Below are 20,438 nucleotides of genomic sequence, written 5' to 3'. Positions count from 1 at the left end.
GTTTTGATATAGAACAAAATAATAATCGCGATAAAATGGGGCGGGTACAATGTTATTCGATTTTACAATAAGTCCCGCCTATTTAGTTTTATAGAAAATACTTATTACGTCAATGATACTTAAGAATAGATAAAGACTAATTACATGTCATCATTTAATATCATTTTAATTAATCATGAAAGTATAAGGGCCGATATACACGGACTACAAATAATACGTATCGATATAGGGACACAAAGACTTGAATAACCATACGCAACACTGCAGTACCATACTCTTGAACTTTGATATTGCTTCAAGAAGTCCGTCTATGTTCACCTTTATTGGTAATTTTTTTTATCAATTGATAAAGATGTTACCAATGGTTACAGTAATAATTTAATAATAAATATATTATCGCTAATTAGGCTAAAATCTATCAAATGAACGTATAGATAACATTCTTAATGTCATATGTTTTGTATGATGGATAGGTTTAATAAAGACAATGTAATAGTCAGTTGCAATCATATACTTCGTGTATCACAGTGTAGTATAACGCAGCAGAACAACTTTGTAAAAAAGAAGTACGTATTTTTTCTTTTTGTGTATTATTAAGTGTAAATGGCCAGAATGAAAACTACAGAATGAAATGCACATTTTAAAACTTTATGTATTTTCGTCTTTAATCTTAGTTATTACTAATATCATAAATGCGAAAATTTAAAGGTATGGATGGATGGATGGATATTTTTTAGAATGTATCTCCAGATCCATTGCATGGATCTCAATGAAATTTGTCATAGATGTAGAACATAGTCTGGAAGAGAACATAGATACTAATTTTTTTTTAATTCTGATGGAGTTCTGAGCTACAGATAGCTATTATAAATGTTCATAATTTACAATTTTTCATTTAAAACGCAGTAGAAATAAACTACAACTACGCTTCAAGTTAAAATAAGCAGCCGATTTAAATGTTCATAATGATGCCATTTTACTAAGTTTTACACACAACATCATTTCCTATATCTAAATGGCTTTTTAATAACGTAGTTTGCAGGACACATTTATCATAATAATTTCATAAATAATTGGAAAAACCACGGAAGATGTATTGTTCAAAACTATCGCAATTCAGGAAGTACAGTTAAAATTTTTATATAAAGGCGAAGATAGCTCGACCACTGCCCATAGACTACCCTAATTGCAGATGCTTTGCCTACCTTTAATCAACGTAGGAGGCGACGCAGAGAAAAAGGATATATCCCCTTAAGCCAGCCCTTCTCTGACCAACACACTTTCACTTCCCGTTCATAAGAAAAGTTGGGAAGACAAGGGGGACTAAAACTAGGACTAAAACTAGGCTTCCGACACTCACTTATCAGTCGAAACTCGAAATTCCTCCCACTTCATGAATGACCGTGGTTGTAATAGGTGAATAAGTTTATTCGTGTTTATCTATCGAATCATTGGAAGGAAATTATATATTATTGTTTCTTTTTTTTTCAAAATAATATGTAGACTTTTAATCAAATTAATGTATTAAAAAAAACATACAGACGAATTGATAACCTCCATCTTTTTGAAGTCGGCTAATAAATACCACCATTGCAAAACAAAATATCTACCAATCGTGTTTATGAAAAATAAGTTTTGATATTGAAAAAATTAATTAATAATTATCATAAAAAGATATTTATTTGAACAAATATGTCTAAATGATTATGCATTGGACAAAATAGATAAATTTATTTGTATATTTTCTATTAAGCATGTTACCACAATCTTGTGTAGATAACGATTATTAATAGTGTTGTTCAGCTACGCTACAAATGTATCGATATCGAATAGTGTCGTAATAATAATATCGATAAAATATATTTCATATTTTATTGAATTCTGATACTTATTTAACGTAAATTTTTCAAAGAGAACAAAGCCTGGGATAAAAGCTATATTAATATTGTAAATGCGAAATTAATTCTGTCTGTCTGTCCTTTCACGCAAAAAACTACTGAATTTAAATGAAATTTAGTACATAAATAGTCTAGATCCCGAGGAAAGAGGGTTCTTTTTACTACAAAATATTAATAGGGGATGGAAGTTTATTTTCGAATATTTAAGGTTTATGTGAATGTTTTGAGTTTAATATGTTTTGTTGTTATGTATTATAAGTGTTACTTAAATAAGTGGCCTAAATAATTATAATGCTGCCCAAAGGAAGTATTTCACGCGGACGAAGTCGCGGGCACGTAAGATATAAAACTTTTATAGTATATAACGAATGCAGTTTGCGTTTTTGGTGCAATTTTTAAAAGTCAAATTCACTTAAACAACTCGATCTTTGCATTCCAAATAAAGATTTGTTATTTTTAAGGAAAAGATCGGATTGATTCTCCAAGAAATCTTACAATAAAAGGACCTCTTTATAATAGTATTTTTGGCTTTATTTCTAAGAATACTGACTTAGTTTATTTAATATGTACCTAACAGGCTACGAATGAATTTGGATTTTACGTTTAGTGTCCCTTTCTACGTAATGTCTAAACGCATGCGAACTGCTGCGCGCAATCGCCATTAAAAAAGGTATTAAGGACTTGTACACACAATATTGGCAAATGTCTTAACTTCAATTTGAAAACCCAAAAAAAAATAACTTATTCTATGTACTGATTCGTTTATTATAATTATAGCTGTCGTGACTCCGTCCGCGTGTTAAAAGGAAGCATAATTAGCCTATGTGTTCTTCCGGACTATGTTTTATGTGTATGCCAAATTTAATCGATATTTATGCAGCCGTTCTGGAGATACCTTCAAACAAACTTCAGTCTATCGAAACATTCGTATTTATAATATTAGTAAGATGGGGAAAAGACAATTATTCTATTTCGTTCATAAAAAACTTTCCTCAATTAATCTGACGATTTAATAACGCTGTCATAAAATAAACAGATGTATAATTAACGTATCTGAGAGTTACCTTATCTTCTTAAACGCAAACAAGAGCTCATTTATTGAAAGCAAACTTAATTTGTTGTTATCGTTTGACCCTCATTCGAGATTGTTATTCATACTTTGCTCTAAAAGTGAATGCATTTTGTTATTCATTTAACCGTACGCCAGCGAACTATTAACATTGTCAACCAAAAAATGTTGATTAAAAACTTTTTTGTAAACGGTCTCTAAAAAGTTTTTATTGCAACTGTCATTCGTTGCTTAATCTGTGCCGTGTTAGTTGACAGTTGGACGTTTCACTTATTGTTAACCAAAAATGTAATATAATATCGTTTTCCGAAAAAACTTTTAATTATTGTGATTGTGTTTGTATTATTACGTGCATTTCAATGCTTAAACTTGTTAATATTGTTATTTTAAAATGTTATAAAAACCTCTTTCCCGTGTACTCTGCTAAGAAGATTTAATTTTTGACATTCGTAGCTTAATCTTTGTTTGCGTATTAGTAACGAACCAGAAATGTTTTTCATAAGGAAATAATTATTCCGCAATTGATTTTTGTTAAACCCAACGCAATGGTTCGGTAGTCTGGCTTTGTTATTACAAGGAGATAGTTGTTAAACATCATTATGTCTCTCGTGAACGTTGGTACTCATGTCGAGATGGCTATCCAGAAGTGTTTGAGAAGAATGGATGGCTACATTATACTAGGTAACTATATCGCAATTATTCTGGCCTTGGTCGCTTGCTGTTGATTTTGACACTTTCCAAATCATTTATTCTTTTTAAGGTAGGTATTTTAATATTTCCTTAACAATCTTATTTATTTAAGAGAATGATTGTTATATTCAAATTGGTTAGATAATTATGTTCTGAATTAAATATGTTCAGTTCACGATAGCTCAGTGGCTCATTCTATTACGATCATATAGGTCATAGATTCGATTTCAATTTTATTGCCAGTTAATTTTATTCAACATTGTTAAGTAAACAATAATTTTATGAGATTTGTGTTGCCTAATGATACACTGTTTCATACACAGTAAAATTAAATCTGACTTCCTTATTCTTACCAATGTTATAAATGCGAATGTATAGATAGATGGATGGATGTTTGAAGTATCCAGAACGGCTGCATGGATCTCGCTGAAAATTGTTATAGATGTAGAATATAGTCTGGAAGAACCAATAGACTACTAAATAGTTTTTTTTTAAATTCTGCACGTGGAATGTGCTTAATGTATTATTGGCGTTTGTTTGAAATATTTTTAAACATACTTTTGACCTACGGCTGCCATACACGACTACAGACTCGCTGTGGTAACTGCTGATGGCCCTACGTTAACAGTTTAAGGCTGTGACTACCGATATTTTGAGCCAGTGAGATAATTTCAGCTCAAATTCTACGTTAAAAAGTATTTATTGTTATTGTAACAGATCTATACTTTGCCCTTGTACGATAATGTGGTGTTAGACTCGTACGCGACAATCTCTGGGTCATGTTTGTGACCAACTTGCAGTGATATCTATCACGTGGCACGTGTCCGACCTAGGTAAAAGTTATTTAAAATAGTTTATTGACCCAATTGATAAAGATTTTTATAATAAACTAATTAAATGAAAACAAGTGAATGCACTTCGAAAAGAATGGAATAACTTTAAATTACACACAACACTATTAGGCTATATATCATTAGATTTTTATTATCATCATAAAATATCAAAATGCACTCGAGCGCCATGCAAGTATGAACTTTAGATATAATTTTTTAAAGTGTCCTCAACTTTGATTAGGTCACAGCTTGCTGACAAAGATTAAAAAAATGAGGACATATATTAATATGATCTGATCTAAAATATATTTGAAAAGACTATGTTATATGATGCGTCGGTGGCTCAGGGGTTACACTTGACTTGTAATCTGCAGGTCCTGGGTTCGAATCCCGCCATGTACCAATGTGTTATTCGATTGACATATGTACATTTATCCGACGTTCTTACGATGAAGGAAAACATCATGATGCAACTTGCACATATCTGCGAAGAAATTCAAAGATATGTGTGAAGTCAACCCGCACTTGGCCAGCGTGGTTGACTATGGCTTAGTCACTCCTAACTAGGGAAGGCTCCGAGCCCCTCGTTGGGGTCGTATAGTGAGCTGATGATGTTATACAGACATTAGTGGCGATAATAATTTACCAAACGTGTTTCGTATTTTATTTTTGCATTTGCCCGATAATATCTTTTTTAATTATGACTGATATGGAATACTAATAATCCGTTGTTACGTATTAAGATTTCATATATTGATTAAAACAATCTCCTTTGCTTGTTTAGCCTTTATTACGCCTTTGATTATTTATTTAAATAACATAGTAAAAGTGAAACTTTAACGGACAAGTGGCAAAACGAATCGCACAATTGTTAATGTACTTGTAAAATTGAAAAACCTACCCGTAAAATTACAAGTTAAATTTTTGGTGCGCATTACATCACAGCCTAAAGTAATGAGCCTATAGGCTTTAAAATTTTGTTCTAATATTTCTGGTATGTACGCACAATACCCGCGTTGGAATTGAGCCAGCTGGGGCGATCGCCCAGGGCGTGTGATGACCCTTGAGATATCTTATCTTATATGATTTCCCCTAACACTAGAAAAGAAAGGGGCGTCGCAAAAATCTCGCCTTGGCTCCGAAAAAGCTAAAACTATCTCTTTGTACTCAAGTACAAAAAGGTATTAAAGTTCATTATAAGAATACGTGTTCTCTCCAACAGATGAGATTGGCTGTCCCGACACCGCTTTCAACATGGCGTCCATAAATCCCAACGGTGATCTAAAGAGTCCGGGAGATCCAGAGAAGAAGATTCCAGAGACGGATGCCGAAAAACAGCCATTATCAGGGGTAAGTTTATAAACCTATGACCAGTAGCACACATCTGCGGAACAAAACGAAAAAAGTCACGGGTTCTATCGTAAGTTTCTGAGACTAAAATCCCTGTTTAAAAATTAAGGTTATGTCTATTTTGTCAAAGATAAAAGGTATGTTTTATACAGAGATTTTCGTCGCAGAAACCCACGGTGAATCCTGCCATTAGACTGTTGTGAACCAACCAAAAATAACCCAAAATAAGTTTATAACAATTGTTTTCTTGAATTGTAATTCTTATTCTGAAATTAACAATAATTTGCTAATATGTAGTCGCTTTACTTAAAAAAAAATCTGTCTGTCCGTAAGTCCACGTTTGTTCCGGATAAGCTTAGAAAAATCTGGATCGATTTTGGCGGGACTTTGAAGGAAAACATCGTGATGCAACCTGCACATATCTGAGAAGAAATTCAAAGATATGTGTAAGTCAAACAACTCGCACCTGGCCAGCGTGGTTGACTATGGCCTAATCACTCTTAACTTAGGGTAGGCTCCGAGCCCCACGGTGGGGACGTATAGTGAGCAGATGATGCCTGTATAATAATTGTATGTCCAGAATTGTACCTATGTTAGTAATAAACGATTAAAAACATTAAAGTATACAATAACAAAATCAAATATACAATATAAAATCTATTTCAAGTGTAATTAATTAAGATTAAATGAGATAATATTATGATAAACATACAATCATTAAAATATTTTTTCTAATCAGTAATGATGGGCATTAATGATTATATGTCATATCTACGTATATCATATTTACTACGATACTAATATTATAAATGCGAATGTTTGGATGTATGCTTGGAAGTGGGTTAGAAGTTATGTACAAAACGGCTGCCTAGATCTTGATGAAATTTGACATAGATATAGAACATAGTCTGAAGGACAGATAGGTTACTAATTAAGTTTTATTTAATTCAGCGTGGACAGTCTAGGGTGATAACTAGTCGCTCATGAAAAAACAAAATAAGATTTGATGCTATCATTGATTGTGTTTGATGTTTCCTGCTTTTGAAAAACGAAAACATCCTGTATGATAAAGAATATTTAAAAAAAAATAGAAATAATGCAGTCAAGTTCAAAATTACACAAAGCTCTATCGAAATGAGTCATTAACAACGAAAAATTAGTTTTTGTCGTCCAAAAGTCCATTGGCCCCTGCCGGACGCACCACAGGCACGACCCGCAACGGATTTTAGTTTGCTTCGTATGATTTTACATAGCGTTGCATCCATCATCCGGGCCAACTGCATCCAAAGACAAAGCGAATGCGTTTAATCCGTGCGTGCGGTACGTCCGGCGTCAATGGACGCGTTCCTATAACTAACAAACGCTGATATGTGGACAGAAAGACAAAAATTAAAAATATGTATATTGGATATTACAAACAGACTTTCCTATTTAATTTATATGTATAGATTATAGATAAATATTATTTTATTACTAGCTGTCGCCCGCGACTCTGTCCGCGCGGGATTAAAAATAGATGTTGGCCGATTCTCAGACCTACTCAACATGCTTACAAAATTTCATAAGAATCGGTCAAGCCGTTTCGGAGGAGTATGGGAACGAAAATTGTGACACTAGAATTTTATATATAAGATAGTACTTAACCAAGAATGGTTTATGATACGTTCTATTCATGGTTTTTCCTCAAAAGAATACGTGACATCCTCTCAGACTATTAACTTACAATAACTATTTCTTGACTAAACATATCTTGTTTTCCATGATAATTAACACATCAATGTTTTTGCGTCTTAACATAATGTTTATATATTGTTTAAAGTAAATGCATCTATACAAATATTATAAAGAGGAAAGATTTTATTGTTTGGTTTTGCGTTGGATAAGCTCAGAAACTAATGAACTGTTTTGAATACATTTTTGACTGTTGGGAAGCTACACTAAACCCGGGTGGCATAGGCTATTCTTATTACTAGATTGTTAATATTCCTCGAATTTAAATTATGAATCGTATTTAGGACCATATCCGATGTGTCTATTGTCGATAAACCTGTTTAACAATAACAGCGCCATCTCTCTTATTATCTTGGAAATAGAGATAATCAAAAATAAGGAAATCTTGCACTTCGAATTGGATTTGAAAAGTGCTCTTTCCGCACGCTACATTGCATTAACCAAGTAGAGAAATTCTTTGAGTAAAAGTTCGTGAGAGTTTTGTTGTGAATAGAAGTGTCGTGATATGTTTGACATCGAAACAGTATTAATTGTTGGTTTCTGCGACTAATACATCTGTATAAAACATCGTCATTACCGTTTTTGACAAAACAGCGATAAAAATGTTTTATATGGAGATTTTGGTCCCAGAAACCCACGATAAATGTTGTTTAGACAGAACTAGAATTTGTTCACCGTCCACTTGCAATTTTCAAGCAAAAACATTTTCTTTTTAATCTGTAAACCCACTCGCCCCTATGTTCTATTTTTAAATGGTGCGCATAACTTTATCTTTTTATTTCTTTCTAATCTGTAGTCTTTTAAATAATCTAACCCTTTCTTTTGTCTATTACCAATCCCTTTGTAGATGTTCTTGTCTTTCTAATTCTTCTTTTATTTGCAGAAGAAAGAAGAAAGATGGTGGACGACACTGATGCAAGTAGCTGTACCTTTTTTCATCGCAGGCTGTGGTACTATTGGCGCTGGATTAGTTCTCGGGAGTGTAAGGGTAGGTACAGTCGAAGAATTTAATTCGCTTCCCAATTATTTAGTACATATTGATTGAATGTAGTACAGCAAACTTGTACCATAGGAGCTATAATTTAACACGTATGTATATTGCTGTGACAAGTTTTCGACATAATTGCTTTTTGACACTAGTGACATTTTAAAGAGATGGGTAGGATATTAATGTCCTTGATCGATTGTAACAATTTTTGTTCTAATCCGATTTAGTTTATGATAAATATCCATCCAAACATTGGCATTTATAATATTAGTAAGATTATTTGTAGAGGTAGGACAAGAAAGAAATGTATGGATTATGTGAAAGATGAGATGACGGAAGATAGATCGATAGAGGACAAAAACTGTTACGCAGACCCTACCTGAATGGCACAAGGACAGGAAGATGATGATGTCTTATTTATGATTTGTATAGATTAATTGTGCAATTTATTTGATTTGATGAAAGCGCCATCTATTGGCGAAAAGGGTAAACTAGACAGTGCATTGTTTTTCAACTTATCAATATAATTTATTTAATCAGTTTTTAATTAATATTGAACGTTAATATCTTCGAGAAATGCTAGTCATTATATTACACGATTGTAATTAAGATAACAATATTCTATAGAAATATTTTATTCCATACTAATACGATAAAATACAAAACTTTGGATAGATGAATGTTTGTGATCGCGTAACTCCAGAACGGCTGTACAGATCTGGTTGAAATTTGAAACAAGCATAGATTACAACCTGGAATAGATCATAGAATACTAAGTTTTTTTTTTAATTCAGCTCGTCAACAGCTCGTTTATATAGCAATCTTTGTTATCTTTGTTCATTTTTTAATCTATATTTTGTCTTTGTTTCAGAACTGGGAGGTTTTCCAAAATGTATCAGCGATCTTTGTATTAGTGCCGTCTCTCTCTGGATTAAAAGGTATATTGATTGATACATCCATTTAAAATTTCATCTCTCTCATTTCCTTTTAAAAATATGAGACAGCAATACGAAACTGGAATAATGTTATTTATATTCTAAAGAAGAGAAGAGAAGATTCTAAGTATGTAACTAATAAACTCAAAAACTACTGGACCGACTACAAAACTACTTTTGCCATTAAAAAGGTACATTATCACTGAGTAACATAGTCTATATTTTTAATAAGATATATATAAAATAAACGTCTACCCGTCTAAAGAAAGCAACTAGTTGTTTAAATTTTAGATTCTACCAAATTTGTTGTGAGAGTTTTACTAAAGCTAGTGTTGGGTTAATACACTGGCACATTTTCGGCTTTTATTCCTAATAATACGTTACGCTAAATCAATCTAAAAACAATTGTCATAAACAACAATGTTTTTACCGTAGTATTACGCTGAATTGTCAATTGTATTTCTACATATAGCTATCCCTTTCATTCTCTTACATACAATAGAGACAACAATATATTTTAAAACATGTCTCAGTGGAGTGTAATTACGATATATTGAGTATATGACATTGTGGGTACTCATAAAATTATACACGGTACGTAATCGAGTCTTACGAACATCATGTATGTAATTTGTAGACAGACAATTGCCTTGCATTGTTTGTGATGTAAGTAAAATCTACTAAGAATTCAATAAAACATTCTAGAGTCTTGTATAAATTACGGAGAAGTTGTTTTGTGAGTTTTCACTGCTAAATGTTACAAAAACGGTGAAGGGAGACATCTAGATAGAGTACTATCATGGGGAAACATATATTCTGAAAAAGTCGTGTTAGTTACACTATTTATAACTCAAGAACGGCTTTACCGATATGGCTGCAAATTGGTGAGGAGGTAGATTAGAGCCAGGAGACGGACATAGGATATTATTTATTCATTTTTTTTCCAAATTTATGTCTTGAAGAGCTGCTTTTTATTTAACTTACTAATAATATAAATGCGAATGTTTAGATGGATGTGATGTGGATGGATGGGCTACACTAATTAAGTTTTTTTATATATTCACCCGGATGGAGTCGCGGGCGACAGCTAGTCAATAAATAAAACAAAGCACTCAAGTGTTTCTTAAGATATTGTACAATAACAATGTTATCTTTTAATGTTATTTATGTGATATTGTAAAGTTTGCAAAATAACACTTCATATAATGAAAGTTAGTAACTGTCTTTGTTTATAAAATTTCTGATAGATTTTAACAGTGGTAAAGCCCGCTTTAACATCTTCGCGCGAATTGGTCCAGCTCGCCCTGTGAAATACCACGACCACACAGAAGACAGGCGTGAAGTGGAAGCAATTCCGCGTTTCGTCTGATGAGTGTGCGTCCCGGAGGCCTCATTTAGTCTTCTTTCCCTTCCCACCCTTTTGTTATAGGGAAAAGATAGGAAGTGGAAGTGGACTTTCCGGATGAGAGGATGCATAGGAAGGAAAAATATTTTCTTTCTGAGCATTCTGTCCTCCGGCGATTAAAAGTAGGCAACGCATATGCAATTGCGTATGTCTATGGGCAGCGGTTGTTTCGCTATTCCAGCGATTTCAGGTGGCCGTTCGCTCGTTTGCCACTTTATGATCTAAAAAAACCTAATATAATTTTTACCTAATCAACTTTTAAAGACTTTTCCTTTGATTCGCATTTATAATATTAGTAAGATTAAAAATATCACGTATTATAATAATATATGATAACGGTTGACGTCTAGTAATATTACAAACGTACGATGTTTACAGTTTGACGGTGATATGTAAATGAATCGTTTCAAAACGACATCGCAATATATTAAATACACGAGTCGTGTGAAAGTAAATAATTAATATTACGATAACGATGATTTATCTTTATATTTTGATCCTTGTTTTCCGGTTTCTATTTCTGTTTATATGACTCGCATAATTATAATTATTTTTATCATTTAATTCTATTGGTAATAAAATCAATTGATGTACGTAGCCGGACATAGATATGTAGGCATTTTGATTGTGGGTCCGGCCTAAATAAACGGTGTTAATGCTGCTTGTTAGGCTTTTTATATTTCGCAAACGAGAGTGAATTGAATACGTTCATTGGTTCTCGCTGTACGTACCGCACGCACGGATTAAACGGATTTGCTTTGTCTTGTAACGCAGCGCTATGTAAAATCATGCAGCAAACTTAAATCCGTTGCGGGACGTCCGTGCGTTACGTTTGGCGTTAATTGAATGCGTACGTTACATATTACAATCAAACTTTCATCCATTACCGTCAAACATACATACTCTTCTGTTATGAATATAATAAAGAACACTAAACTAAACAACAATATAAACGTGGGTTATTAACCTTGGGTTTATCAACAATTTCCTGCTTACTCGACAGTTTTTTAAATATATATTAAATAATATTCATATTATATCGATGATTTATCGGCAACTTGTATCCAGGAAAGGTGTCATAATTTATTTTCTAATACCATTTCGATAACACTAAGCTCCCAGACGACGTAATCACAAAATCTGTCTACGGATTAAACGATTTCATTAATAAAAAACAAGTACAAAGGTACCATAGCACGAGAATCAATAAAAAAGTAATAAAAACGTACATTATGACTTGTTATTAAATTTATCTATTAATAGGCTAAGGTACGGTCCATAAACATTCGATTAACCGATGCGTGTGCTGTTGTCATGGTCTGTTCAGGGTTAGAAAACAAGCGGTCGCCCGCGACTTCGTCAGCGCGGAGTTGAAAAAAATAGCTTATGTTACTCCCGCACACATAAGCTATATTCCATTAAAATCTCGTCAAAATCGGTCCAACAGTTTCGGAGATTACCCGGAACAAGCGCGAATTTGCGGTCAAAAATTTACAAATTTGTTGCTCGTTGTTAGCAACGCACATTATGCTCGCGAAATATTACATGCAAATTTTAAAAGTAATACCCTATCGTAACTTCCTTTGTAAAAACAACTGTATATTGTTTTTTACAAGTGTACCGATAGTGGAAACTCACAGTATGTTTGTCGTACTTTTTCTAGGAAAAAAACATATTTAATTTTTCATTGTCTTCAGGTAATTTGGACATGTGCCTCGCGTCGCGACTATCAACGCAAGCTAACCTTGGTAACATGGAAACGCCAAGAGAAGTAATATCCATGGTCGTTGGAAACATATCATTAGTACAGGTAAATACATAGAAAATAACGCTTGAGTTCTCAAGTCAGGGAAGTAGCTATTCTGCCAAAATCAACAAACTTTCATGACTATATCAAAATCTACGAATTGTTATCGAGTCTGGGAGATACATCTATGTACTCTGATATAATTCAAATTCAGGAAAATCTGTACATCATCAGCTCGCTATACTTTTTCAATGATGGGTCGGAGCCTACCCTAAGTTAGAAGGGACTAGGCCATAGTCAACCACGCTGGTCAAGTGCGGGTTGGTTGACTTCACACAAATTTATAATATGAATTCACTGCAGATATGTACAGAGTGCAACACGATGTTTTCATTCGCCGTAAAAATGTCGGATACATATTAGGTAGTCGAAAATCTAAAAACAATAGTACATGGCGGGATTAGAACCCAGGACCTGCAGTTTACAAGTCAAGGGCTTAAATCCTGAGCCACCGATATTCTGTACATCTGTACACGGCCAGCGTCGTTTTAGAGACATTTCTGTGTGTCGGAACATTGCAAAATTTTCTTTATTTTTGTAGGTGCAGGCAATAGTAGCTGCTACGGTTGTCTCGATGTTCGCTATAGTTGTCAACTCAATCACTGACCGCGCTTTCAACGGCAGTTTTGTGTTACTTCTCATCGCATCAGCTGTCTTTACTGCCACAACAACGTGCTTCGTATTAGGTTTGTGTCTCTGTTTTTGATGATTATCACTTGATGCTAAAGGAATCACATTTGCAACAGGGCCTGATTTAGCATTTCCGGCTCCTGGGGTGACATTTTTGCAGCGCCCATTTTTTTGATGTCGGGCGAAATCTTCCAAAGATCTTATGCCATAGGCGCCCCCTTTATATCCAACTCTGGCACCTGCACCCTAAGGCCCGCGCCCTAGGAGGTTGCCTTACCTCGCCCTGCCCAAATTTATTTGCTTTCCTTTCTTAAAGTATAGCAATGATTTAAGCCTAAATTCCTCAAAAAAAGATTTTCTTTTGCAGATTTCGTGATGGTGTTAGTAATCTTTGGGTCGCAAAAGTTTAAAGTGAATCCAGACAATGTGGCAACTCCGTTGGCTGCTTCAATTGGCGATATCGTGTCTAACTCTGTACTTGCTGTCACCGCGCAGTACATGTATGATCAGATAAGTAAGTCGAGGTTTTTGTATTTTATAGTTGAATGTCTTTACAGTAGTCCACTGCTTGCATAAATTTTGTTGTCTCTGTTTTAATAAAGGGAATGTAAGGAATAGCAATATGTATTGATAGAAGTGTGAAATTTGGCGATATGTTTTGGCTCCTTTCGAAAGGAAGTCGTAAAAGTTAAATGATTGGTAGAAAGTAGTCTATGGTAGAGAATATAATATGCAGATTCAACAGTCTTTAATATCTGTCAACCAGGGGCCTTGATGACTGAAAAAAAAAAGTTTTTATACATTCAAGTTTGTCTGATAATGAGGGTCGTAAACCTTCTTATCTTTAGCGTTTCCACGTCATGTTTTTAAATGATCTGGGCACAGCAGAAAACTTCTCTATGATTTTTCTATCTTAGATTAGACAACGTAGGTTTACATATCATTTAATGTTTTTTGTTCGTTCGTTTGTTTACAGAAATATCACTATGGCAACCGATAGCTCTGATGTGTGTATACTACAGCCTGCTGCCTCTGTGGGTCTTCATTGTTTGGAGGAACAAGTACACCAAGAAAGTGCTGATGACTGGATGGACCCCTGTTATTTCTGCTCTCTTCATTAGCGGGTAAGTGAAGTGCCAAAATTATCTGACCCGTTCTGCAAAAGAAACTAAATCCAAAGGCTGATAGACGCCAGCCAGTAAATTTGTTATACTATGAAGGTTTTACTATAGCGTAACTTTAACTAGAGCATCGGAGCCTCAATACTTAAGCATTTGATTTGTAATCTAGAGGTACTAGGTTCAAATCCCGCCATGTACCAATGTGTTTTTCGATTCTCGATTTACATATATACCTTTATCCGACGTTATTAGGATGAAGGAATACATAGTGATGCAACCTGCATATATCAGCCAAAAGAAGTTCAAATATTTGAGTGACTTTCTGGGAGAAAAAGTTGGCGACGAGGTTCGACACCCATTAGGTTTCGTCTCTCGTAAGGGCGAAAAGTGGATTGCGGTGGTTCGTTTGGCCACGCCAAATGGAAGTCCGTAGTCTGCCTATCCCTCTGGGATTCAGGCGTTGTGTATAGACGTTTAACACTTTTTTCTGATTGAACTATCCGCTTAACAACGACCCTTCTTCCAGGTTAGATATAGGCCGACAAGGATCTTATGGCAGTTTTTTGATATTAAAAGTTTATGACTTCCACTTAAACACTAACAAATAATGATTAGTAACGATTGTATATTATTAGTTTATGGATACGATAAGATAATGTAATATTTATCAAGCCTAGATAGACTAATTGTATTTTCAGTTAATATTTGTGATCGAAACAAAATAAGTGGGTTGCGATACAAATATCAAGAAAGTAATAAAATATTTTGAAGATATTGATCGTAAAACGCTTCGATTTGTGATTACCGTAAATATTTTTATGTCGAGTAGACAATAAATAATTTTCACATTTAGTGTCATCATCATCAGCTCACTATACATCCCCACTGAGGGACTCGGAGCCTACCCTAAGTTAAGGGTGATTAGGACATAGTCAACCACGCTGACCAAGTGCGGGTTGGTTGACTTCACACATATCTTTGAATTTCTTCTCAGATATGTGCAGGTTACATCACGACATTTACCTTTACCGTAAGAATATCGGATAAATGTACATATGTAAATCGGAAATGGAAAAACACATTGGTACATGTCGGGATTCGAACCCAGGAGCTGCAGATTGCAAGTCAAGTGCTTGACCCCTGAGCCACCGACGCTCCTCTAGTGTAGAAGTTTTAAAATAACTTGGCGGCTTTGAACATCATAAATGGATGCAAGGGAAGGGACACTGTCCAGTGCACAGATGACCTTGAACCGCTTATTAGATTGAAAAAGACAAGGCACCATGGGTGGGTCAAAACGTCAAGCTGACCCCTGCCCCACTAGAATATTTAAAAATGTTATATAGCTATTAAAAATTACTTCGAGTAAGATCATTTTACGTTAGCTACCCCCTAGACCTAGCTTTAATCAACGGCTGGCGACGCCACTTAGGCTCAGAACGACGATGACATACACAAGTAATGCACTTTGTCCCATTAAAAACCTTTCGACTTTGATCATTATGGAATTCAACTTAGCCATTGACGTCATTATACTGTACTATACAATTATTTATTATAATGAAATGACGTCATGAGATTTAATAATACAGTTGATTCAATAATTTCTAGAAACCGTAACAAATCAAAGAAACAATTATCTTTCCGCGTGTTTCACGTTTGTATAGTCAGGCGAATTTAAATGGTCCGATAAGAAGCGCTATAGTCGTGGTCTGTCAGACAAAATACAAAAACTACTCGACAGAAAATGGCACATAACAAAACATGGCAAGACACCTACAATACCGAAGAGTTTTATGGCATTTTTTTGACATTATATAAAACTAGCCCTAAGCTAGAGCTTAGGGTTAGAGACTGGATCGACGGAACTGATAATAACTTTCGATAAGTCATGTGATTGTCGCGCGTCAGTTCCATTAAATTTAGTAGTTCGCTACAGAATCGCTTCAAAGCGAATGCATTTTGTGTAACACCTCGGGTCAGATAAGTCTGTCGGTCTATATCTTTTTAATGTCTTACTATAGCTGGCATAGAGTAAACAACGTCAGAGTTAACACGTGAACAAACATACATTCACAACGACATTGAGTCTTTAGAGACATTCATATCAGTCACAAATGAGTTTTCTTGGCGTCCGATGTTTATTAATTTTTCAGCATAGTTGTCACATGAACAAGATTCTTTATTTGGTTTTACACGTGATTTTCTCTTCGATGGATATTTTTGTAATTTGATCCTGCGTAGACTAGAGCTCGCGAGCGACTTTGTCCACGCAGAATTAAAAAAACAACGTTAAATATGCTCATGCGCATCAGCTACCCGTCCAAGTCCCGTTAAAATTGGCCCAGGCGTTACGAAGATTACCCGGAACAAATGCAGCCTTGCGGACATACATACAAACAGGCAGACAATATTATAAAATCTTAAATCAGTCTAACCTACTGTCCAAAAATGTTTCTATCAGGATTTTTCATCATTACTTAATTTTTCTGACGGACAACATATACTCCATTTTTTATTCGAAAAATAAAAGAATATCTCGTAATAAAATGAAACATTCTCTTTGCAGTATCGGTGGTATAGTTCTGGATCAAGCAGTCGAAAAGTACCAAGGCTACGAAGTGTTCCAACCAATCGTGAATGGAATCGGAGGTAACCTGGTCTGCGTGCAATCCTCGCGGCTGACAACGCACCTCCATCAGACGGCCATCCTCGGCATCCTGCCTGAGGACACGAGGATAGTTGAATGGCCCTGGAAGACACTGTTCTTTGGAAGTGAGTATACATAAAGTGGTAAACTAGCTAGTTAAATATGCATTTAAAATTTCATAAAAATCGGTCAAGCCGTTTTGAAGGAGTATGGTAATTAACATTGTGACACGAGAATCTTATAAGTAAGGTATTGATTCGTCTAGTTTAATATGATTTCGTAAGTGACGACTTTTTCCTACTAGGCTATTAGAAAGAATTCCTCTTAAGTATTGACGATGACTTACAACTGCACTCAAAGTTAGTTAAATTGTTACTTAATAGTTCCTTAAAGTAGATTTCACACAAAGGCAACTTTACGGCTGTACTATACGTAGGAACCAAAACAGCTAAACTTTTTGGGTCTTTAATCTGATAAATCTCTTTGTATTACAGCTGCTGCGGCTAAAGTGGCTCGAATGCTGCTGGTGTTGGCTCTCTGCGGCCAAGTGGTGTTCATGATAGTTGCTGATTTCATCTACCAAGGCGTCGTCAGTATACAGTTCGCGTTTGGCTTGACATATCTCTTATGTTCAATGCTTCAGGTATGTATTGTCAAGTTTATTAATTGTACTAGCAGTCGCCCGCGACTCCGTCCGCGCGGAATTAAAAAAAATATTAGTAGCCAATGTCTTCTTCCAGACTATGTTCTACATGTATACCAAATTTTATCGAGATGCGTTCGGCCATTCTGGAGATACCTTGAAACAAACATCATTTCATCCGTCTAAATATTCTCATTTATAATATTAGTAAGATTAAGTGAAAAGAAAGTAAGACTAGTCTATAGATTGCATTGTAATGTTTCAAATATAAAAGTTCGTAAATAGCTGAAATTAAGGAATACCTTAAATGAACGCGAGTGTATTATTAGAAACTAAAAAAAACGAATAAATACAGACACATGGGGAGAAAAACTAAAACCTCAACGTAGGTGGCGCTAGCGTCAAATCTGGGCTGTCATCTGTCACCTGTCAAATTATTTGTACGTCAAACTAGCGATTTAAAAAATGCATTCCCCTTTTCATCTTTTGTTACAGACAATAAAAATATGACTTTTTTATTTTTTTTTAAATTGATAGAATGCAGTATATGGAGTACTTTGTATATAAAAAAATCTTGTTTTATAAAAGGCATTTTTTCTAGGTATTTAGAAAATTCTTCTTGTTTCAGTTTTGTAGTATGTAACCAAATGTGTTTCTCAAAGATTTTTGTATCTTAATTTTTAAACTTTTTTTTTGTTTTTTTTTTTAGGTGATGGTGCTTTTGTACATGGCGTACATGCTAATACATTTCATGTGGAAGAGGAAGAAGGATCCAGATAATGCAGCTATTCCATACTTAACCGCGCTCGGTGACCTCTTAGGGTCAGTGTTCCTAGGTCTTGCGTTCGTTATCCTGTCTATATTTGGTTTACAATACGGCAATAATGTACCTGGTACTTAAATCCTCACAAAAAATTAAAAAAAAACATGAGATTTTTTCTTAAAGTATTATATTTTAATGCTTCTATTACGCGTGATAGAATATTGGATTATACCAAAGGATAAATGATTTCAACTTTTTTTTTTAATATTTAAGACTAATAAAGAAAAAATTAGTTTGACTTTTTAAATCAATTATAATGTTACCCTTACAGTATTGAGTAGTTTTACAATTTTTTTTTAATTGTTACGAATTCAGTGCCAATCTGAAAATTAAATTGGAATTTGATGTTACTCCGATACATTCCTAGTTTTTATCGCCTTGTATAAATTAATATTGGGAAGGGATTAGCGGCCTCCTTATTTATGGATGCAGTTCAAACTGTGATATGAATCCCAAATAAAAATGTGTGATTTAAATTATTCAAACTTTCGTGAGACATTATACTAAACTGATATAAACACGGCTAAATGAAGCATAATAATAATACCAGTACCACTCATCCTGATAAAGGATGAGTGGTACTGGTATTATTTCGCGGACGCGGCCCGTCGCTTACTCCTGATGAAGGGCCCCCGATGGGCTCGAAACTAGTCGGTGCCGCCACCGGACGAATATACGTGAGTGTTTAGCCGTGTTTATATATCAGTTTAATGTGTGATTTAATAAAAATTACTCTTACCTTTGACATTGTATGTCTTTCGTAGACAATAAATGATATTAAAAAATGACTCTCTGGTTTTTTGGAATATTTTTTTTTGCGGTGACTTAGCATGTTACAGGAATACGTTAGATTTTTTTTTAGAAGCAAGAAATTTCGTTCCACGCATTCTGACTGAAAAAAATTACGTCGAGATAGTGATGTCCTGTCAGCACGTGACTTCATATCGATATTTGCTAATCGCCAATTATTGTAGCATTTATAGAAAATCATGTAAATAATTTGTATTTATATTTTTATTATTAAAATAATATCACAGTAATTGAGGCGATATTTTAATTTGTAAATGTGATAGGAAAATTAAAAACATCATAATATATCGTTTTCAAAATCGATAAATTTAATATTTTAATAAAATAATCGATAATTCTAAATAACACCAATAACTAAGGAAATATATCGCAAGATGGCCGACACTATTTGCATTCTACTAAAAAGTACTATAACCTCAAACATACAAACGTTCTTCTCATATGATCTTGTAATTTAAAATACCACATATCTTTCCCATTAATAATTGTATAACAATATTCAAACTTTATGTTGGTTTGTGGTCAACATGTCGATGGGTAGATAGACTCGCTGCAGGGAGAATGGAAGACTCGCTCCCATATTTACGTTACATCAATACTTGAAAATGCTTTCTGTATAGTTTCCGAAATTGCGAGCTACCATAAAGTTTGGATGACACTATGTTATGCGTTATTATTTTTCTTATCCCGATTTTGACTACGATAAATTATTTTAAAAGATTTCTTAGTTTTATATTTTTAGTTTAAATCTTAGTTTTAGCAATTAGTTTTAGCTACGAGTACAATAAAAGCAATTTAGTATTAAGAGGCCTAAAATAATTTATTGTATTTAGTTTATAATAAAAGATTAAAAAATGTAGCTAATTTAGTGGAATGAATCAGATTTGAATGTAATAAAATTGTGTTTTTACTGTTTTAAAGATATGAAATAAAAATCAAATCTTTTTTTTTTATTTTGTTATAATTTATACAAATAAATAAAATAAATTGATAGAAAACATAAATAACGAAATATACTTTTTATTTTATTATTAAATTTATTTTGATAAATGATA

At 34.0% G+C, this 20,438-nt stretch overlaps 1 protein-coding gene across 3 annotated transcripts in view; it reads left to right on the top strand.

The window, feature by feature from the left end:
- The window catches only part of LOC106123174 (solute carrier family 41 member 1), a 39,152-nt gene extending 20,485 nt beyond the window's left edge, over window positions 1–18,667 (top strand). The window contains exons 1-11 of one of the 3 annotated variants that reach the window (XM_013319392.1): window positions 482–566; window positions 5,713–5,840; window positions 8,455–8,559; window positions 9,431–9,497; window positions 12,597–12,709; window positions 13,248–13,392; window positions 13,704–13,850; window positions 14,313–14,460; window positions 17,027–17,232; window positions 17,602–17,750; window positions 18,460–18,667. In XM_013319392.1, coding sequence (XP_013174846.1) covers window positions 5,745–5,840; window positions 8,455–8,559; window positions 9,431–9,497; window positions 12,597–12,709; window positions 13,248–13,392; window positions 13,704–13,850; window positions 14,313–14,460; window positions 17,027–17,232; window positions 17,602–17,750; window positions 18,460–18,651 — 1,368 coding nt within the window. In that variant the 5' untranslated portion in view covers window positions 482–566; window positions 5,713–5,744 and the 3' untranslated portion in view covers window positions 18,652–18,667. Of the gene's footprint in view, window positions 1–481; window positions 567–3,097; window positions 3,649–5,712; window positions 5,841–8,454; window positions 8,560–9,430; window positions 9,498–12,596; window positions 12,710–13,247; window positions 13,393–13,703; window positions 13,851–14,312; window positions 14,461–17,026; window positions 17,233–17,601; window positions 17,751–18,459 lie in introns of those variants that run through there. The other 2 variants (XM_013319391.1, XM_013319390.1) reach the window with 2 other exon arrangements.
- The last annotated feature ends 1,771 nt before the right edge of the window (window positions 18,668–20,438 follow it).

Source organism: Papilio xuthus, unplaced genomic scaffold (assembly GCF_000836235.2).
Source record: "Papilio xuthus unplaced genomic scaffold, Pxut_1.1 DF826159.1, whole genome shotgun sequence".
NCBI classification, from domain to species: Eukaryota; Metazoa; Arthropoda; class Insecta; order Lepidoptera; family Papilionidae; genus Papilio; species Papilio xuthus.
The sequence above is the reverse complement of the archived record's forward strand: the minus strand, read 5'-3'. Positions and strand labels throughout refer to the sequence as shown.